The sequence below is a fragment of the Lithobates pipiens genome, unplaced genomic scaffold (assembly GCF_037356315.1).
Source record: "Lithobates pipiens isolate NorthernLeopardFrog02 unplaced genomic scaffold, aLitPip1_a1.2 Scaffold_8, whole genome shotgun sequence".
In the NCBI taxonomy this organism is placed as follows: Eukaryota; Metazoa; Chordata; class Amphibia; order Anura; family Ranidae; genus Lithobates; species Lithobates pipiens.
In genome coordinates, this window is record NW_027507903.1 from 398,373,973 (window position 1) to 398,395,093 (window position 21,121).

The 21,121-nt window shown below is 45.2% G+C and overlaps 1 protein-coding gene across 2 annotated transcripts in view; it reads left to right on the forward strand.

The window, feature by feature from the left end:
- The first annotated feature begins 2,227 nt into the window (after nt 1-2,227).
- Nucleotides 2,228-21,121, forward strand: part of SLC25A48 (solute carrier family 25 member 48) — a 146,777-nt gene continuing 127,883 nt past the window's right edge. The window contains exons 1-3 of one of the 2 annotated variants that reach the window (XM_077474018.1): nt 2,228-2,406; nt 2,599-2,642; nt 18,209-18,280. In XM_077474018.1, the coding sequence (XP_077330144.1) occupies nt 2,361-2,406; nt 2,599-2,642; nt 18,209-18,280 (162 nt within the window). In that variant the 5' untranslated portion in view covers nt 2,228-2,360. The remainder of the gene's footprint in view (nt 2,407-2,598; nt 2,643-18,208; nt 18,281-21,121) is intronic. The other variant, XM_077474017.1, reaches the window with a different exon arrangement.

A 21,121-nucleotide genomic window follows, 5' to 3' on the forward strand; every position in this document is an offset into this window, starting at 1 on the left:
CATAGTAGTGCCATATCACAAAAAATGGCCTTGTTAGGAAGGGGGCAAATCCTTCCGGGGCTGAAGTGATTAATCATAAATCACGTGAGTTGCTAAACGTTGTACCTACTTTAAATGTGCCTCTCTTCTTTTTTATACACTGTAGCTCCTGCTGGATTTTGCTTCTAATCCCTTTGTGGAGGTTTCCATTTGTGGATGGATATTTTATGGTTACACAACCAATCACATTACTATAATCTTTTTATGTGGAATATAAACTGAAGGACTTATGAATAAATGGTTGTGGAATGAATCATCTGAGTTTTCATTTTCACATATTATGAGTATCGCCTCTGGTCTAAATTTTTATAAATATTGTATAATGTACCATCATCCAGAATTTGCAGTTAAAGGAAAGAGGGCTTAAATGGGAATACCGGGTAGTCGCTCACACCAACCCCATATGTAGTTCCATTCGGCCATATAATAAATTGGACTATACCGGTACTTGGTAATGGAAAAACACTAATAAAATTTAAAATCAATATAATGTTTAATAAAGATATAAAACAAAACAACACTGAAATATCACTTGAAGGAGTACAATAATATGCACATCACAGTTGAGGTATTCCTGACGGGTTCTCCATAGGGAACATTCAACCGTAGAGAGTGCACAATAATTTATTGTATATGTAAATAGGGATGGCCTTGCGTTTCGCCCGGGGGTCAGTTCGTGGCAAATTTTGCTCGTTCGCGATTCACTAAACTGGCGGACTTCTGTCGCTGTTCGAACGGCGGCCATATGCGTTTACATTGTGAAAGAACTTCGACCCATGATGACACATCCATCATGGGGTACAGGACAGCCAATTGAGACATTTCAGCACATGGATAATTGGACATTCCCCCTACCTTATAAATAGACCTGGTCTGGTGGCCATTTTACATTCTGTCTTTTGTTAGTGTAGGGACAGGACGCTGTGTGGAGCAGGGACAGTCAGTTTAATCACTAGCTATTACTATTAGGTCCACAAAGGTCCTTTTAAGGACTGGTATAGGTGTACAGTGTATAGGGTTGTACACGTATAATATACTTTCTTTCAAATATAGAAAGCCTATTATACTTGACTGCTGAGCTGAGTGCTGACCGATTCTGCAGCTATCTTTTATCGGTGTAGGGACTGAGGGACAGTCCGCAAATCACTAGCTACTAGGTCCACAAAGGTCCTATTAAGGACTGGTATAGGTGTACAGTATATAGGGTTGTACACGTATAATATACTTTCTTTCAAATATAGAAAGCATATTATACTTGACTGCTGTGCTGCTGAGCTGAGTGCTGACCGATTCTGCAGCTGTCTTTTATCGGTGTAGGGACTGAGGGACAATACATGGGTCAAAGTATTATGGGGTTGATTTACTAAAACTGGAGAGAATGTTACACTCCCCAGTTTTAGTAAATCAATGCCTATTGGCTAAAAAGACATTTTTACATTTATTTTGACATTTTATTTTCAGTTTTAACAGTTTTTATTGTGTGTTTTACTATTTTGAGGCACAAACTAGAGACCCAATACTAAATGGTCTGTCACAAACTAGAGACCCAATATTAAATGGTCTGTCTATAATACTCTGCAGTTTTTGTAAATCAACACCTATATGTACTTTGTCCCATAAAGAACATAACAGTAAAAAAATATATAATGATAGACATTCTTAAAGACCTAAAGTTATCACATATTTCAGGAACTGGATGGATGAATGTGTTTATTAAACAAAAATACAGAAAATAAAGTTTAAACGTGCAAGGAAGCAGGCATATGACATAATCTGAAAAGACTGTAAGCTCAGAAAATACGGTCTCACTCTTATCAGAGCAGAAATTAACTCAGTGACCAATATGTTACAGAAGATAGTCAATTCAATGGTTGCTTTAAATAATCATCTCTTGTGCGGAATATCTAATTCTCTTTGAACTAATTCTGCTTTTATGGTCACTAAAAAAGTAGAAAAAGTTGTGCAAATGTCTCTTATGAAAATTTTACATATTTTTCCAAACATATGATGCATTGTGGACTAAACATGGTAGAGCCACAGTGACAGTTTTCAGCCCTCAATGGACTTCTCCACACTCCACGAAAGCACATTATTTTAACATTATTGTAATACAAATAAAAGATTGAAGTTGTAAACTGTTACTGACATTGGTAGAAAAAAATCAGATGACACGATGCTGCATCTGCCAGGAGAACACATTTGTTTTGTGCATTAAAAACCTTTGGACTGGAAGAAAGCAAATACACTTTGACAGGACATGTGCTTGTGTGTAAAAGTACTGCATTTGCAAAGGAGAATAAACTACGGAACAAAATTCCATTATGGGAAGGGTCCAGATAGATGATTTTGTAGCTGGATATCTTGGAGGTAAGCACATTTCTTTCTTTGCACTATTTTTCACAATAATATCCTCTTACATATTTCACCGATCTTTAGGATTATTAATTTTCTAATGTGTGACAGTCAGACCATTTTGTGTTGCCAAATTACTTTTTGACGAACAGTATTATAACTTAATACTGTTTTTTTTGTTTGTTTTTTTGTTTCTTTTATGTGCAGGCGCTGCTAGTGTTATTGTTGGACATCCTTTGGACACTGTTAAGGTATGTGATTTCTTCATGTTTGGCAGTGTTTTTAGACAATTTTTACATTGCTAAGCAGACTGCATTTCTCTGGTGGTAATCATATTTTGTTGATGCTATAATGTTATAGTATGACAAAAAGAACAGGATATAAAAGCAAATATTGTACTTCTTATTATGTATAGAAAAAAAATAACAACACTTTAACTTAGAAATATTCCATGTCTTGCATTTCAGATACACACCAGATCAAATCCCCGCCACACCTCACCTGCGCTATACTGTCAGTCACAACTCAAGCACGATTATTGTAATACCAATAATAAGGGCAGAAGCAAAGGCATTAATAACATAGTTTTTGCATTTGTTTACAGATAATCAAACTTCTTAACAGCCATTCTTGTAACAAAGAAAGCTTGATTTATTCATAGGACCTGGTTAGCAGACTGAAAATCTGCCATAGATCAGGGTTGCCAACCATCAGTAAATTTATGGAGAGTTTGTAAAAATCTGTGATTTTTACAACTCTGTAAATATCAGGTGCTGATTATTTGTCATGCTGTGTTGACTTTTTAAGTGTAACCCAGGCATATTACTTGTTATGGGTATGGTCAGTGTTTCCATATTGTGTTTATACTGTTTAAATATCGATTGTCTTAATTTTTAATAGGAGTTCTGTCATTTTTCAGGTTGTCAGTAAAAAATTTGCTCTGTCAATAAAATTTTCCATGTTTTGTCAGTAAAAAATACTGCAGGAGGTTGGCAACACTGTCATAGATTGTCTGTTATTGCTGAAAAATAAGAGGAAAAAAATGTTCCCTGTTATAGGTTCCTCATTGTCGGTCTTTGACCTGAACGCAGGTACTTTGTTGAAGTGAACAGCCCTTTGTTGAGCTATGGACCCCTTTAAGAATCCGATGAAAGTTCATGGGGGCCAGTGTGTGCACAAGAGCCGGTATTTTGGTATCCGTGCATGCCATCTACAGTAAAAGTCTGTTGCTTTTGGTGCTTCAGACATCACTCCGCAGAACATTTCTTCATCCTGACCAGAATAACACATTCCACTCAGGAGGTGGATGCCCTCTCTGATTACATCAAGATTATATGACTTTATCACCGCTGATCACGTTGTAAATAGAAAGAGCCGGTGATCGGCTTTTTCCTCACTCGCGTCTGACAGACACGAGTAGAGGAAAGCTGATCGGCAGCTTTCCTCATGGGGGGGTCTGCGCTGATTGTTTATCAGTGCAGTCCCTCCTCGGATGACCACACTGGACCACCAGGGTTGCCACTAGGACCACCAGGGAAGTACCCCATGGCCATCCACATGTTCAAATGTTCAAATGAATGCTCAATCTGTGACAATCAGTGCCCACAAATGGGCACTGATTGGCACCAGTATGTACTAAAAGAGAACAGTGATACCCAGAAATGCCACCCATCAGTGTCATCAGTGCCACCAATTAGTGTCATCAGTGCCACCCATTAGTGTCATCATTGCCACCCATCAGTGTCCATCAGTGCCACCTATCAGTGCCCATCCATGCCCATTCAGTGCCCACCTATCAGTGCCCATCCATGCCACCTATCAGTGCCACCCATAAGTACCCATCAGTGCTGCTTATGAGTGCCCATCAGTGCCGCCTATGAGTTCCCATTGGTGCCACCTATAAGTGCGCATCAGTGCTGCATACAAGTACCACCGAGCAGTGCCCATCAGTGCCACCTATCAATGCCCATCAGTGCAGCCTATCAGTGCCCATCATTAGTGCCCATCAGTGCCACCTCATTGGTGCCCCCTCATCGGTGCCCATCAGTGCCACCTTATCAGTGCCCATCAGTGCAGCCATATCAGTGCCCATCATTGAAGGAGAAAACTTACTTATTTACAAACATTTTTAACAGAAACAAAGAAAACGTGTTTTTTTTTCAAAATTTTCAGTATTTTTTTATTTGTTGAGCAAAAAATAAAAATCGCAGAGGTGATTAAATACCACCAAAAGAAAGCTATATTTGTGAGAACAAAATTATAAAATTTGTTTGGGTACAATGTCACATGACAGCACAATTGTCATTCAAATTGTGAAAGCGCTAAAAGCTGAAAATTGGCTTGAGCAGCAAGGTGTCTAAGTGCCTGGTATTGAAGTGGTTTAACGGGTCCTCTGAGTGGATATAGGAGTGGAGGTATATTACATTTATGCTGCCATAGATTGGTGTCAGAAAAGGAAAATTATGGTATTTGATACAATTTTCAATTTTTCTGAGGCTTGGGAGTAGGTTTGTGAGCACCTAGTTGGTATATTCAGGAGACAGCACACAAGTGCAGAAAAATTTGAATTAATAGGGTACGTAGTGTAAAGGAAATGTGTAAGTTCTGTATATAATTGTATTCTATTTTGTATGTATTGCACACTGCACTCACTGTGCACATGGCACTAATAATGTTTTCATTACATGTTTGCATTCTTTCGAGTTCTGATTAGAATTAGTCTGCCTATGTTATGCCCCTTGTTACCATAAACGTACAATTGTAATATTAATGCTACAATAACTAATCTTTATCAAAAAGACACTCTACATGCATTTTTTACTGATTTATAGATCAGTGTTCACCAGAATATAACATTGTCCAATAAACACTCTGAGTTTGCCCCAGAGCTTCCTAAATGTGATGAAGTTTCACTTTTTAAACCATACCTAATGATATGTAAAGAAAATAAAAAAACAGCATTTTTGCTTGCATACGAATGGTGAAAGTCAGCAAAGATTCACCTTATTCATTAAGCTCATGGACAAATTCACTTGCAAAGTGCAATTTCCCTTGCAAAGTGAACAGCCTATTTGTGTTTAGTCAATCAACCCCTTTGTGCACTGTAATGAACTTTGTCCTACACGCAGGGTACCTTTCACGTGGAACATGTTGATCAATGCCAGGGACCAGGTGGAGATTGCAGTCTTGTGAGAACATTAACCACTTAAGCCCCTGACCATTTTGCTGGCCCAAGACCAAAGCCCTTTTAGCGCTTCGGCACTGCATTGCTTTAACTGACAATTGCGCAGTCATGCGGCGTGGCTCCCATACAAAATTGACATCTTTTTTTCCCACAAATACAGTTTTCTTTTGGTGGCATTTGATCACCTCTGCGGTTTTTATTTTTTGCGCTATAAACAAAAAAAGAGTGAAAATTTAAAAAAAAGCATTATTTTTTACTTTTTGCTATAATAAATATCCCCCAAAAATATATAAAAACATTTTTTTTCCTCACTTTAGGCCTATACGTATTCTTCTACATATTTTTGGTAAAAAAAATGGCAATAAGCGTTTATTGATTGGTTTGCGCAAAAGTTATAGCTTCTACAAAATAGGGGATAGTTTTATTATATTTTTATTAATAATTTTTTTTTTTTACTAGTAATGGCAGCGATCAATGATTTTTATTGTGACTGCGACATTATGGTGGACACATCAGACAATTTTGACACCTTTTTGGGATGATTGGCATTAATACAGCGATCAATGCTATAAAGATGCATTGATTACTGTAAAAATGCCACTAGCAGTGAAAGGGTTAACCACTAGGGAGCAGGGGAGGGGTTAAGTGTGTCCTGGGGAGTGATTCTAACTGTCTGGGGGATGGGCTAGCAGTGACACGACACTGATTGCTGCCCCCGATGACAGGGAGCAGATGATCAGTGTCCTGTCACTAGGCAGAACAGGGAGATGCTGTGTTCTTCAGCTTCGTGAGACGATCGCGGGTATCCCTGTGGACATGGAGTCCGTGGGTGCCACGGGCACTGTTAGGAGCCATGCCATTCTGACGACGTATATGTGCAGGACATGGTCGGCAAGCGGTTAAGGTATTAGGCAGCCTTCACTATGTGCAGTAATTAAAGTACAGAGTTCTACTGAAACATCCCATGTCACTACATACCGTATATACTCGAGTATAAGCCGAGATTTTCAGCCTCTTTTTTGAGGCTGAAAGTGCCCCCCTCGGCTTATACTCGAGTCATCGCCGTCTGCCTGCCCGATCAGCGTGTCGAGCAGACAGACGGCGGCCATTCTACTATTCAAAAGCCGCGCCTCCCTGTCTGTGATAGGCGGAACCCTCAATTTCGCAGCAGTCAGTGCTCCGCCTATCACGGACATCCGCTCATCCTCATACTACGGACGAGGATGAGAGGATGTCCGTGATAGGCGGAACACAGACTGCTGGGAAATTGAGTGTTCCGCCTATCACAGACGGAGGCGCGGCTTTTGAACAGTGGAATGGCTGCCGAGGCGCCGACGCCATCTGTCAGACGAGAAGAGCGGCGATCCTGGCATGGCAGAAGCACACAGGCTCGGGACGCAGGCGGGACGCAGGCTCGGGACGCAGGCTCGGGACGCAGGCTCGGGACACAGGTAGGCTGGACACACAAGGCTGCACACACAGGGATGGACGGACACACAGGGATGGACGGACACACAGGGATGGACGGACACACAGGGCTGGACACACAGGGATGGACGGACACATAGGGATGGACGGACACACAGGGATGGACGGACGGACACACAGGGATGGACGGACACACAGGGATGGACGGACACACAGGGATGGATGGACACACAGGGATGGACAGGCATGTCTCACCCTCGGCTTATACACGAGTCAATAAGTTTCCCAGTTTTTTTGTGGTAAATTGGGGGCCTCGGCTTATATTCGGGTCGGCCTATACTCGAGTATATACGGTACTATACCTTGATGTATGTTACATTATTACAGACGTGTTGAGCCTGCGCCTACTCCACCAATCCAGCATACCTCTGTTAACTCACTCTCAATAACAGAATGTGGTCCCGCCGTGCACCTGGCATAGACCTCATGCATGCACTTGTTACCTTCTTTACTTCCTGTACCTCGTGACCAGGCCATGGACCTCCATAATGTAAGTTCGGATCCAGTTGCTATTAGATACCGACTGATACGAAGGGAGCCAGATAATGCCGCCCTTGCTACCAGAGGACCTGTCACTTTACCAGGTACCATGTCTAATGACTGGTTGCTTGTGTCTTGAACTTTTGCTTGGATACTCTTGGCAACTACACTCCTCTTTTTCTCTTGGCCAGTTAACCATTTGTAGTTTTTCTTAGTGCTTTACAGACCCTGAAGGCTGTGGTGATGCTGGTGAAACTGGTCGGCCTATACTCGAGTATATACGGTACTATACCTTGATGTATGTTACATTATTACAGACGTGCTGAGCCTGCGCCTACTCCACCAATACAACATACCTCTGTTAACTCACTCTCAATAACAGAATGTGGTCCCGCCGTGCACCTGGCATAGACCTCATGCATGCACTTGTTACCTTCTTTACTTCCTGTACCTCGTGACCAGGCCATGGACCTCCATAATGCAAGTTCGGATCCAGTTGCTATTAGATACCGACTGATACGAAGGGAGCCAGATAATGCCGCCCTGACCTGTCACTTTACCAGGTACCATGTCTAATGACTGGTTGCTTGTGTCTTGAACTTTTGCTTGGATACTCTTGGCAACTACACTCCTCTTTTTCTCTTGGCCAGTTAACCATTTGTAGTTTTCCTTAGTGCTTTACAGACCCTGAAGGCTGTGGTGACTCTGGTAAAACTGGTGAAGCAGCTGCAGAGGTAGAGACAGTAGTACCTCTTGGTCAAGAACTGCCACGTCCAAATAACTGGTGGTGTCTGGAAAGGGTGCAGGAGGCATTGTTGCCACTGTTGGTGCCAGAGGGGCAGTGACAAGAGGACTTGAAGAATCCTTCAAGCAGATGGTCACTTCGCCATCATTCTGGATGGACAATTCTCCTGAGGCAGGTGGTTCAGCTGGCTGCTCGACCCCTTTCTCCCCAGGGAAGGCCAACTCATGGGCATTCTGCCCAACAACGAAGCTCAGAGAGGTTAGAGAGCTCGGGACTTTATCAGTGATGGAGGGACTTAAAAGGAGGGGATATCTGGGGGAAATGGCAGTCCATTCTCGCTGACAGCTCCTCAGTCCCTTCCATCCAATGATAGAGAATAGACCCACAAATGTGGCATGTGGCCCAAAGGGTGAAGTTCATATTCCACCTCTGACAGGATGGGCAGATTATCTGCATTTATTCTCTGTCACGTAGCCTGCAGTGGGCAAATCCCACAATCAGCCAGGACATAAGGCCTGTATGCAGCACTGAAATATGCTTCTTCCAGGGAAGTATCTCTTGCAACATAGCAATTTCAGACGCATAGCATACCATGTGGCGATCTGGGACGCTTCAGAGTTTTGGTTGTTATATATGCCCCTTATCATAAATCCAGCCAGTCTGGTGACACAGCATAGCACAGCAGTTACTTTCTAAGTTACTAAGCCTGAACACGTTCTTGCTAACTAATTACAGCCACGGTCTCTTTACTGGTGGTCTTCAGGCGCATTGGGGTGGGCGTATCCTGTTGACTACATTGGTGGGGTCTATTTCGCCCTGCATGCACGGATATCTTTCGCACGGGGCATGCTCATTAATGTCTGGGACCAGGCAGAGACTGCAGTCATGTGAAAAATCTAGTATTAAGGCATTTCCCAAACTAATGCCTTGTACACACAGTCGGAATTTCCGACAGAAAATGTGTGATCAGATCATGTTGTCAGAAAATCCGACCGTGTGTGGGCTCCAACTGACTTTTTCCATCGGATTTTCCAATGCAAAAAGTTTGAGAGCAGGATCTAAAATTTTCCGACAACAAAATCCGATCACAGAAATTCCAATCGTGTGTAGACAATTCCAACGGACAAAGTGCCATGCATGCTCAGAATAAATTATGAGACAAAAGCTATTGGCTACTGGCCCGTTTATAGTCCAGTCGTATGTGTTCTATATCACATATGTATACACCATGTATATGCTAGACAAGTTTGGGCCAAAATCCATCTGAAAAAATCTGATGGATTTTGTTGTCGGAAAGTCCGACCGTGTGTACAGGGCATTAGAGATGAGCCTTCACTGTGTGCAATAATTAAAGTACAGCGTTCCTCTGAAAAGTGCTGTCCTATGTCACTACACATTGTAACCATGAGCAACAATGTACTTTTTTGTACCCATGTATTTAGAACATGCCAGGATCTATTGATTAGATGTCTGCATATGCTCTGAAAGAAACAGTGGTTTTGTCATACTAGCTTCAGCCATTTGTCCCTTAAAAGCCCCCCCCCCCCCCCACATTCTTTATCTCCCATTACTTTCATAAAGTGTTTTCATGGGATGTCATTCAAGCACTCTCTTGAAGAGTATGGATGCGCCAATGGTGAAGTCTGAATCCAGTAGCGGTGACATCAGAAGTACAGGAGGATACTTCAGGTTTACTATAGGGACAGTGCAGTAGGGATGAGCCTGCCTAAGTAAGTAAAGGGGCAAGGATAGCCATGACATCACTGCCCAAATATAGTCACTGACCATATTTAGGCAATGATGTCACCACTATCCTCCCCTCTTCCATAATATAGCTTATAGCAGCTTGGGGAGCTGCCATTCAGTTGGTGGTACCCTTTGGATTGGTCATGTGTGCCAGATCATCGTCTTTTTTCAGTGAGTTATTGGGTGGCAGGCATTCTGATTGACAAGGGATGTACAATAAGGAACATTGTTGGGGATTTTTATTTTTATAAAAAAAATGACTTTTAAAATGTTTCGAGTGTATCTATTTCTAGGTTACATTTTTATTTTAATGAGCAAGTATGGGTACTATGTACTGCATATTCATTCACATGGTAGGGGTGGTATTTGGCAAGATAGCCTCAATGTTGAAACATGTGGTCTGTATGGTTTAGGAATAAAAGGGGGGCACATGCTCATCCCTCTCTTTCTTGGCCAGCCAGGATCCATGTTTGGAGGATTACTCCTCTTGATCCCAAAAATAAGTAAGTAGTTCCCCACTCTATCTCCAGCCCTGTTGCTGAACTGGTAAGGCCCAGTGAATTTTTATGTATGGGAGCCACAGCTGGCAGGATTACTTACATGCACAAAAAGGTATTTAAAGTTTCTTCTATGCAGTGGTGCATTTAGAGTTTTTGGTGCCCTTGGCCGGAGTAAACTCGTGCACCCACTAATTTAAATATGACCCACCCCACCCCTTCCTGTCAAGGCCACCCCCCACATTTAAAACCTGCTCTGACATTTTCCAGTGGGGACACTAGTTCTGAGGGTCTTGGGGGCAGTAAAGTTCCTTAATTTGCAGGTATTTCCTTCCACTTCCAATTTGGCTATAGAGCCCGTCAGCTAATTTTCTGACAGTTTTTAGCCTCCCGACATGGCCTCTGCCTCTCTGTAGCTGAGAACTCAGGTGAGAGGTTCGCTGTTATGATAGGACAGTAAAAACTAGAAGCAGAGCCCCCCCAGTTGCGGAACGCTGCATGCCCACACAATAACTCATTGGTTGGGGTCCACCGCCCAAGCCTCCTACATGTGTATAGGCTGTCCCCCATGATGATGGCCCTGCCAGTATTATTATACCAGCAGCAGTGCAGTTGATTTGTGGGGGCACTAGACTGATTTTCCTCCCAGCCCAGTCCAGACTGGAGCTAAACTAAAAGTGTAGCACAAGCCCGCGCGCCCCCCCCCACCCCAAAGCACCTTGTCCCCATGTTGATGAGGACAAGGGCCTCTTCCCGACAACCCTGGCCGTTGGTTGTCGGAGTCTGCGGGCGTGGGGGCTTATCGGAATCCGGGAGCCCCCTTTAATAAGGGGGCCCCCGGATACCGGCCCCCCACCCTATGTGAATGAGTATGGGGTACAATGTACCCCTACCCATTCACCTGTGAAAAAAAATGTTAAAAAAAAAAACACAACACAGGGTTCAAATAGTTTATTGCACAGATCCAGGGGTCTTCCGTCTTCAGGGGTCTTCTCACCGGACTCCTCCGCTATCTTCTGCTAGCTCTTTTGCTAGCGGATGAGCCCAACTTTCTTCTTCGTCGCCGCCGCCCTCTTCTTTCCGACTTCGGCGGTCTTGTCCCCCTCTTCGGTTCTTCTTGCCGGGCCACCGCTTCTTCTTCCAACTCTTTTACTAGCGGTGGCCCGGTCTTCTGTCGCTGCCACCGCCGTCGTCGCCGCCGTCGTCGCCGCCACTGCCGCCTTCCGTTCTTCTTCTTCTTCTGGAGATGTTGACTCAACGTTCTCTCCGGCCGCAATGCCAGGGATGCGTTGCGCGGCGACTTATATAGGCACAAGGGGTGGGGTCACCGGTTGATGTCACATGGTGACCCCGCCCCCTTACGATGTCACAGTCCCAGCATCGTCTGGGACTGTGACATCGTAGGGGGCGGGGTCACCATGTGACATCAACCGTTGACCCCGCCCCTTGTCCCTATATAAGTCGCCGCGCACCGCGTTCCTGGCATTGCGGCCGGAGAGAGCGTTGAGTCAACATCTCCAGAAGAAGAAGAAGAACGGAAGGCAGCGGTGATAGCAGTGACAGAAGACCGGGCCACTGCTAGTAAAAGAGCTGGAAGAAGAAGCGGTGGCCCGGCAAGAAGAACCGAAGAGGGGGACAAGACCCCCAAAGTCGGAAGAAGAAGGCGGCGGCGACGAAGAAGAAAGCCGGGCTCCTCCGCTAACAAAAGAGCTAGCAGAATATAGCGGAGGAGTCCGGCGAGAAGACCCCCGAAGACGGAAGACCCCCGGATCTGTGCAATAAACTATTTGAATCCTGTGTTGTGTGTTTTTTTTTACATTTTTTTTCACAGGTGAATGGGTAGGGGTACATTGTACCCCATACTCATTCACATAGGGTGGGGGGCCGGTATCCGGGGGCCCCCTTATTAAAGGGTGCTCCCGGATTCCAATAAGCCCCCCGCCCGCAGACCCCGACAACCAACGGCCAGGGTTGTCGGGAAGAGGCCCTTGTCCTCATCAACATGGGGACAAGGTGCTTTGGGGTGGGGGGGGCCGCGCGGCCCCCCTTCCCCAAGGCACCCCCCATGTTGAGGGCACGCGGCCTGGTATGGCTCAGGAGGGGGGGCGCTCGCTCGTCCCCACCCCCTTTCCTGGCCGGCCGGGTAGCGTGCTCGGATAAGGGTCTGGTATGGATCTGGGGGGGGACCCCACAACGTTTTTCCGGCGTAGGGGGTTCCCCTTAGAATCCATACCAGACCTAAGGGCGTGGAGTTCCCTCTTGAGAGCTGATAATTCTGTCAGAGTCGCCTCCGTATAGACGGAGATCCGACTTGGAGGCGACCTCCATTGAAATCAATGGGTACCAGTCGCCTATAAGTCGGATTGAAGTAGTACAGGAACCTTTTCTGAATCGGAGCGACTTCAGTAGTGTGCATTAAGACGGCTCTCATTTACTTACATTGATTTTTAAATGTTGTCCGACCTGAGGCGACTAGGGGCGACCTGAAGTCGGATCTGAGTCGCCCATGTGTGAACCGGCTCTTAGAGAGTCTACAAGTTGTGGTGCAAATCATAAAAAAATGATCACACCTGAAGTACTGGTGGCTCATCTCATTTCTTGTGACCCAAACAAGCCAGGAAAGTACAAATATCCCACAAATGACCCCTTTTTTTAAAGTAGACACTCCAAGGTATTTAGTAAGATGCATAGTGAGGCGTTTTATGTTGTCATTTTTTCCCATAATTCTTTGCAAAATTAAGATTTTTTTTCCACAAAATTGTCATTGTGATAGGTTATTTCTCTCACATGGCATGTGTATAAAACAAATGACGCCCCAAAATACATTCTGCTACTCCTCCTAAGTATGGTGATACCACTTGTGTGGGACTTTTTCACAGCCTGGCCACATAGAGAGGCCGAACATGCAGGGAGCACCATCAGGTGTTCTAGGAGCATAAATGACACATCTAACTTGTTGACTACCTATTACAATTTTGAAGGCCCTGGAGCACCAGGACAATGGAAAAGCCCACAAAATTACCCCATTTTGGAAAGCTTACACCCCGACATATAATCTATGAGGCATAATGAGTCTTTTGAATGGTTCATTTTTTTCCAGAAGTTTTTGGAATATGTGGAAAAAAAATGAAAACACTTTTTTTTTTTTTACACAAAGTTGTCCATATATAAGATATTTCCAACACATAGCATGTAGATAGCAAAAATTACACCCCAAAATACATTCTGCTACTCCTTCAGAGTATGGTGATACCACATGTGTGAGACTTTTACACAGCCTGGCCACATACAGAGGCCCAACATTGAAATAGCACCTTCTCATTTCTCAACCACCTATTACACTTTTGAAGGCCCTGGAGCACCAAGACAATGGAAACACTCACAAAATGACCCCATTTTGGAAAGGTAACACCTCAACGTATAATCTATGAGGCATAGTGAGTCTTTTGATTTTTTTTTTTTTTTCCAGAAGTTTTTGGAATATGTGGAAAAAAAATGAAAACACATTTTTTTTACACAAAGTTGTCCATTTATAAGATATTTCCAACACATAGCATATATATAGCAAAAATTACACCCCAAAATACATTCTGCTACTCCTCCTGAGTATAGCAATACCACATGTGTGAGACTGTTACACAGCCTGGCCACAAACAAGGAACACCGTCAGGTGTTCTAGGGACACATAGCATGCACATACCAAGAATTACACCTCAAAAAACAAACATTCTGCTGAGCAAAGGTTAAAAAAATGATTACCTGTGGTTTTAGTAGCACAGTTATCCACATAAGGATAGCACTGGTCCATGCAGCAGGCAGGTACTGGTCAGTAAAAGCGAACACAATTGTCCAGGCAACAGACAGGAACACTTTCCATTGTGAGTTCAGGAAGAGATTGTCAGCAGTGGCAAAATATTGATCCTGGTAGTAGGCAGGAACATGGTCCATCCATGTGGTGTGGTCAATTCATGCGTCAGGCAGAGGCATGATGGCATAGGTCCTACAGGCAGCAGGCAAAAGTAGGACCTCATTCAGGATGGAATGGGGACAGGGGCAGAGGCTTCTCCAGACCCTAATCTAGGAATGAGAAAAAAAAAAAAATGTCTTCATCCAGAAAAACAATTCTGGAGCCCCTAACATATGTGAGACCCCTGTGTTATCAATCCCACTAGTCCAGTGGCATGGTACAAGATCAGTCCAAGATGCAGGAAAAAAGGATGGTCAAACAGTCCAGGGTCAGTTCCAGATCAGGCAGAGGTATGTATAGCATTGGTAGGCAGAAGCGTGGTCGAATAACAAGCCAGGGTCAGTTCCAGATCAGGCAGAGGTATGAACAGAATAGGAAGGCAGAAATGTGGTCGAACAAGCAGCCAGGGTCAGTTCCAGATAAGGTAGAGGTATAAACAGAATCGGTAGGCAGAAGCGTGGTTGAATAACAAGCCAGGTTCAGTTACAGAGCAAGTAGAGGCATAAGGGGTGTGAAGGTAAATGGCAGGAAGTGAGGGTTATGTTTACCACACTTCACTAATAATGTAGTGAAGTATGGTAATGGCAGAAACAGCTAACTATGCAGAGGCCTGGTTGGGAAGGACATTGGGGACAATAAAAAGTGGTGTCTCTTCTCACTCCTCCTTTGGAGCACACCCGGCATTTTTTCTGCTGTTTTTGACCTGTTGGTTTGGGAGGGATTTTTTGGGGAAAGGGGCATTCAGAGAGTCTGCTAATCACATCAGATCGAATGGTTTCTGGTAGGCCGTTTGGGAATACAAGGGCAGTGGTGATTTCTTCCTGGTAGCCAAGGAAGGATTTGGGGCTTTCAGTGGATTTGTGATAAATAACGTAGCTGTTGTATATGGCCAAATTAAACAAATAAATGGATACTTTTTTATACCACTGGTATGTTCGTCTTGTGGCAAGGTAGGGTTTGAGTATCTGGTCGTTGAAGTCGACACCCCCCATGAACATGTTCTATTGGTGGATACATGTTGGCTTTTGAACTCGGCCATTCCTCCTGTTGATCTCCACTAAGGTATTATTGTGGATCGATGAAAGAACGTATACATCCCTTCTGTCTCTCCAATTCACAGCCAGAATTTCCTCATTCCGTAAGCTCGCCATCTCCCCTCTTCTTAGCTTCTTGTTGATGAGGATTTGAGGAAAACCCTTCCGATTATTCCTTACGGTGCCACATGCTGGAGTGTTCTTTCTGTGAAGGTTGCGGAACAGGGGCAAACTTGTATAAAAGTTGTCCACATACAGATGGTAGCCTTTCTCCAGGAGTGGATTTATGAGTTCCCAAATGACTTTCCCACTCGATCCAATGTATTCTGGGCATTTGGGGGGATGTAGCTGGGTGTCCTTCCCTTAGTATACCATGAAGGCATAGGTATACCCTGTAGCTCGGTTGCATAATTTGTACATCTTCACCCCATAGCGGGCCCTTTTGGTGGGAATAAATTATTTTATGCCCAGCCTGCCAGTAAATTTGACAAGGGACTCATCCACGCATATGTGTTGGTCGGGGGTAAACAACTGGGGGAAGATATCAGAAAAATAATTGAGTAATGGTCGAATTTTATAAAGCTTGTCAAAATTTGGGTCATTTCGGGGAGGGCACTGGGTATTATCATTGTAGTGTAGGAATCTCATAATCATGAGATATCTGGTCCTGGGCATTACTGAGGAAAAGATGTGCATGTGGTGGATGGGGAGGGTAGACAAATACGAACGTAAAATATTTTTTTCGTTAGTCTAATACAGAATGTGAGGCCCAATTTTTTTTTAACTCCTCCACTGTTTGGGCTCTCCACTCGTAGGGACGGGCATAACAGGACGTTGGGTTGCTTGCTATAAATTGTTGGGCATATAGGTTGCCCTAGGCCACAACTGATGCAAGCATGTCCTCAGTAAAATAAGGTTGAAAAAAACGATTGGTGAAAAAATTTCTGTGTCCCCCTGGACTCCTGACTGGGCAGTGAAAAAGGGGGAAGGATAGCTTCTCCTGAATTGGGAGGAAGCCATAAGGGGTTCTGAAGGGAATAGGGAAGGCTGGCATGGGACCTAACCCTTTGGGACTGAGGTGACACTCCACTGGTACTTGGCCTTTGCCGAGGTAGTGCAGTGCTGGTGGATGGCATTGCGGTGCTGGTGGATGGCACTGCCTCCTCACTTCAGCTGGCGGGCGGACTCTCATCCTCCTCTGAGGCTGTCAGTGTTCCACTGGTTGGAATAGGCTCTTAGTCCACGTCAGACTCAGAGTCCGAATATGAGAAATCCAAAGCGGAGAGCTCCCTGTTGCGCTCGTCGGCGGCAAGAATATAGTATGCCTCCTCAGCTGAAAATAATCTTTGTGACATTCTCACAAATGGCACTGATATGTGGTACTGATGACACGTGGCACTGGCAGATTGCACTGGTGACAGATGGCACTGATGTGGCAGGTAACACTGACAGATGACACTGATTGGCAGGTGACACATATGTGACAGGTGACACTGATGACAGATGGCACTGATAAGTGGCACTGATGACACGTGGCACTGGCAGATGGCACTGGTGACAGATGGCACTGATGACACGTGGCACTGATGTGGCAGATTACACTGACAGGTGACACTGATGTGACAGGTTTCACTGACAGGTGGCACTGAGTTGGCACTGATGATAGATGGCACTGATGACAGATGGCACTGTGGCACTAACAGTGATGAGCACTGTGACACTGTGTGGGCACTGATGTGTGTTTTCAACTGAAAAATGTACTTGCACAAATCCGGCACAAATAGGCTGTAGTTAGGCAGATTTTGAAAATAAATATTTTAATAATTAATGTCCTCAGCCATTGGATAATAGTAAGGCATGGTAGGGTGGAGCAAGTTGAGTCAATGAGGGTTTAGGCAGTGTGAGGAGTAAGCTAGGGTCAGTTAGAGCCAGGCAGTGCAAGCAAATTTTCCCTCCCTCCCTTAAGTTCCCTGTTGGCATGTTGTCTTGGATAGTGTGTGTGGTGTGGTTGGCCAGTTGTTTGGTAATGAAAGGGGGGGGGGGTTGTTTGGTGTCATAGCAGCGGGCAGGGGTCTCAGGGTTTTGAAGGTGGGCATGGTTAAAATTTTATGTGGAGAATGGTGGGAGCGGCTCATCTGTGGTATGGGTACCTTCCCGAATTAAGTGACGTCAGTAAGACAAGAATGGTATTGGGACTGTATCAGGTTGGTAATGTGTTACAAATTGTCCCTGAGTCGGGATATTCGTGGCTGGGGACCATGGTATAAAAAGGTAGCTTGATACAGCATATTTGGTAGACCATGCACACCTCCAAATACCTGCTCTAAGAGAGTCAGTTAGTTAGGATGAATATTATGGTTATGTTTTTTATTGTTAATAAAAGGCTGCCATGGCCATTTAAAACCCATAAAGGTCTGGTGTCTTATTTGTATTAAAGTTGGTGAGGTAGTATTAAGTTGGTCACGGCAGCCGGTAAGTCTGCAATACACCAGTCATGTCTACCCTCATGTTATAAAGCTCTGAGCAAACTGTTGGCGCTATATAAATACTGTATAATAATAATAATAATAATTTATCGTTGACTTTCATAGAAACTATTAACAGTATACAGTATAACGTGTAAAACAAGCTATCCAAAAAATAAGTTAATATTAATTTGTACCTTTGTATTTAAAGGCTCGATTACAAGCTGGCCAAGGATATGGCAATACATTTAAATGTATTCTCAGAGTTTACAGGAATGAAAATGTAAGTACTTGTCATTATCTTCTACCTTCATTTGAAATAAGTTCCTATACTTCAGTGTATTTCCTATATTAAACCTGACATTTTAAAACTGACAACAAATAAACATAACCTGTGGATGCAGTAAAAAAATAAAATAAAATACATTTTAGCATGCCCTGAACCCATGCTTGTGATGTTTGTAAATTTTAAGTTTATCCACAGGTCAGAGTTAAGGTACTCCTTACCTCTTCAAAATTATATATTGCATTGTATGGATTACATAGTGAGATGTGTGCAGTGTACTATGTTATGTGAGGGTGGGCCTAAGTCCTGCTCCACAGTTATAATACATTTTTCCAAAGCAATGCCTGACTTTGTGGGCTCTTGGCCCACATAAGATGTTGGGACTGGGAGGTTCAACGTAATGTCTCTAGGGGCCACTGGGGAACTGCAAGCAAATTTAGGCCGCGTACACACGCGGGGACTGTTCGCCCAACTTTGTCCGCTGAACAGTGTTTCAGGGGACAGTCCGCTCGTGTGTGGGCTTCAGCGGACAGTTTCAGCGGACAGTCTGACGAACAAAGTTTTTCGGAAATTCCGTAAAACTGTCCGCTGAAACTTGGTTTGAGCGGACAGTCCGCCCGTGTGTAGGCTTGTTCGGCAAACTAAGTTCCGCGCATGCTCAGAAAGGATTTACACGGCGAAGGTTGCCTTACAGTGTATAGGACGTCGTATTTCTATTCCCGTCGTACGTGCCGTTCACGTCATCGCGCAAGTTTCAGCGGACTGTTCGTTCGTCGTGTGTGGCCAAGTCCGTCCATGCTAATTTTGAGCGGACTGTCCGCTCAAACTGTTTGACGAACAAAGTTGGGCGAACAGTCCCTGCGTGTGTACGCGGCCTTAGTTGTACATTTAAGTTACTTACTTCCTGTGTGTGGGCATTAACACTTTCAGCCCAGAGGCCACTTGACATTTTAGGCCCTACACACACTTACCAAAGGACCACATCTCTTCTTCAGCCAGCCAATAGGTCTGTTGCCACCTGCCCCCACACCAGACTGCAAAGTCATTTTGAGAAAGTGGCACAAAGCACACACTTTACTCCACCAGCCTATAACTTTACACTGCATCTTTAACTTGACCCACTTGTAGGCACAAAGAGAAGCCCACATGCTTAATTTCACAAGGCATTGTACAATCCAGCCCAGGTTGTCCCTATGAAGATCCTGTACTGCAGTGGGCCCCAGTATGGAGACTCTACTGCTAGAAGAGGTGCATGAAGTAGCACCTGTCATCTGTCACCATCACTGCTTCTTCTGTCAACCAGCTGATTCACCTTCTTGTTACACACCTGTGCTTCTCCACCAGAAAGACAGGACTGGAGCTGAGTAGGCACATATTCAGCGGAGGGGATACATGACAGGGTGATAAGGGTAACCAGCCAACGGGGGATTAACAAAAGATATTTTCATTTAATCACAGGCCCCTACCTGATTGGCCAAGGAGAAGAGGGTTGGGGGAGCTTAGTGTTAGCTGCTGGGTAGGTGAGGCTTCAGCAGTTGCAGAGCAGAAATCGTTGGACGAACATGCTGTGTAGCCTGCATCTGTGTCAGTTGCCCTGCAAAAAGAATGAGTGAAACAGATCAATTATTGGCCCAGCTCAGGGCTGCAGCAGACATTCATGGCTCAGCATGGGTACAGAGCCAGGTAGCAGCTTCTCTACAAGGGGTCCGGCAGAGTTCCACTCAGCCAGGGTCTGCCACACCGCGCGCTCAGATTGCTTCAGTCTTGACAGGACCCCTCTAGCTCAGCACCACAATGAGAGCCCGCCATCGGACCCTTCAGGCCCCCTGCCAAGCACAAGCTGGCTTCGGTGAGTGGTGAGCCTGGGAGGAATCGCCAGCTCAGGCGGAGCCCTCGGGATGGGCACTCACCGGCGTGTGGCCCCAATCCCACCCTCCATCATCCAGATTCCAGAGCAGGAGGGGATACTCCGGTCAACGCGACAGCCTAATAGGGGAGAGTGCTGTCTGTGGATGCCAGCTTGTCTCCAGGTGCGGCTGGCGGCAATCCACAGGGGTCGGAGGAGTGACATGGGAGGGCACATCTGCCCTGGGAGGACAAAGACAGCGGCACGCATCTCCGGGCTCAGTCGGGGCCTGGGACTGGCGGGACGTCAGAGGCAGCAGAAGGTCGGAAGCGGCCCGGAGGACACTCTATGGGAATCACCTGCGGCAGATGAGGGGAGAGGAAGTTCTGTGGTCTGGAGGTTGGCGGGACCCGCTATGGCAGAGGTCTGGTCAAAAGTGGAGGTCAGCAGCTCTGAGGACGGGGAGCTGGAGGAGGACATTCAGGAGGCAGCGGGGGGAGTCTGGATCTGCGGCTGGGGGGGTCCCTGGCCCAGTGCAGCCTGGTGAGTGCAATTCTGCTGGGGCAGGGGTCAGGAGTCATGGAGGTCTAGGGATTTTGTACAGGGGAGTGATATGCTTGCTAGTGATGTTTTGTCCAGCCTCAGGGAACTGTTGAAAAAATTGGAGGGTGGTTCTGTTCAGGGGGTGGCGCAAGAGATGTCGGGGGATCCGCCAAGGGTGCTGGAGGAGTCGGTGCATGGAGTCCCCCCTTTCCCAGTGGTACAGTTGGGTTCTGGGGCAGAGATGCAGACGGAGAGTGGCACATCGGGTAGTGTAGCCCTGGTGGTGGAGAAGTCTAAGGACGGGAAAGACTCAGAAAAAGTGAGGCTGGCAGACTCTGCAAAATGCAAGGTCTACATGTGCTTCGAGGGACCCCTGGGTGCTCACCTTAAGCCTGAGGTGAGGGACAAGATTTGGAAAGGGGAGTATGTGGACATTTTTTCATTGCTTC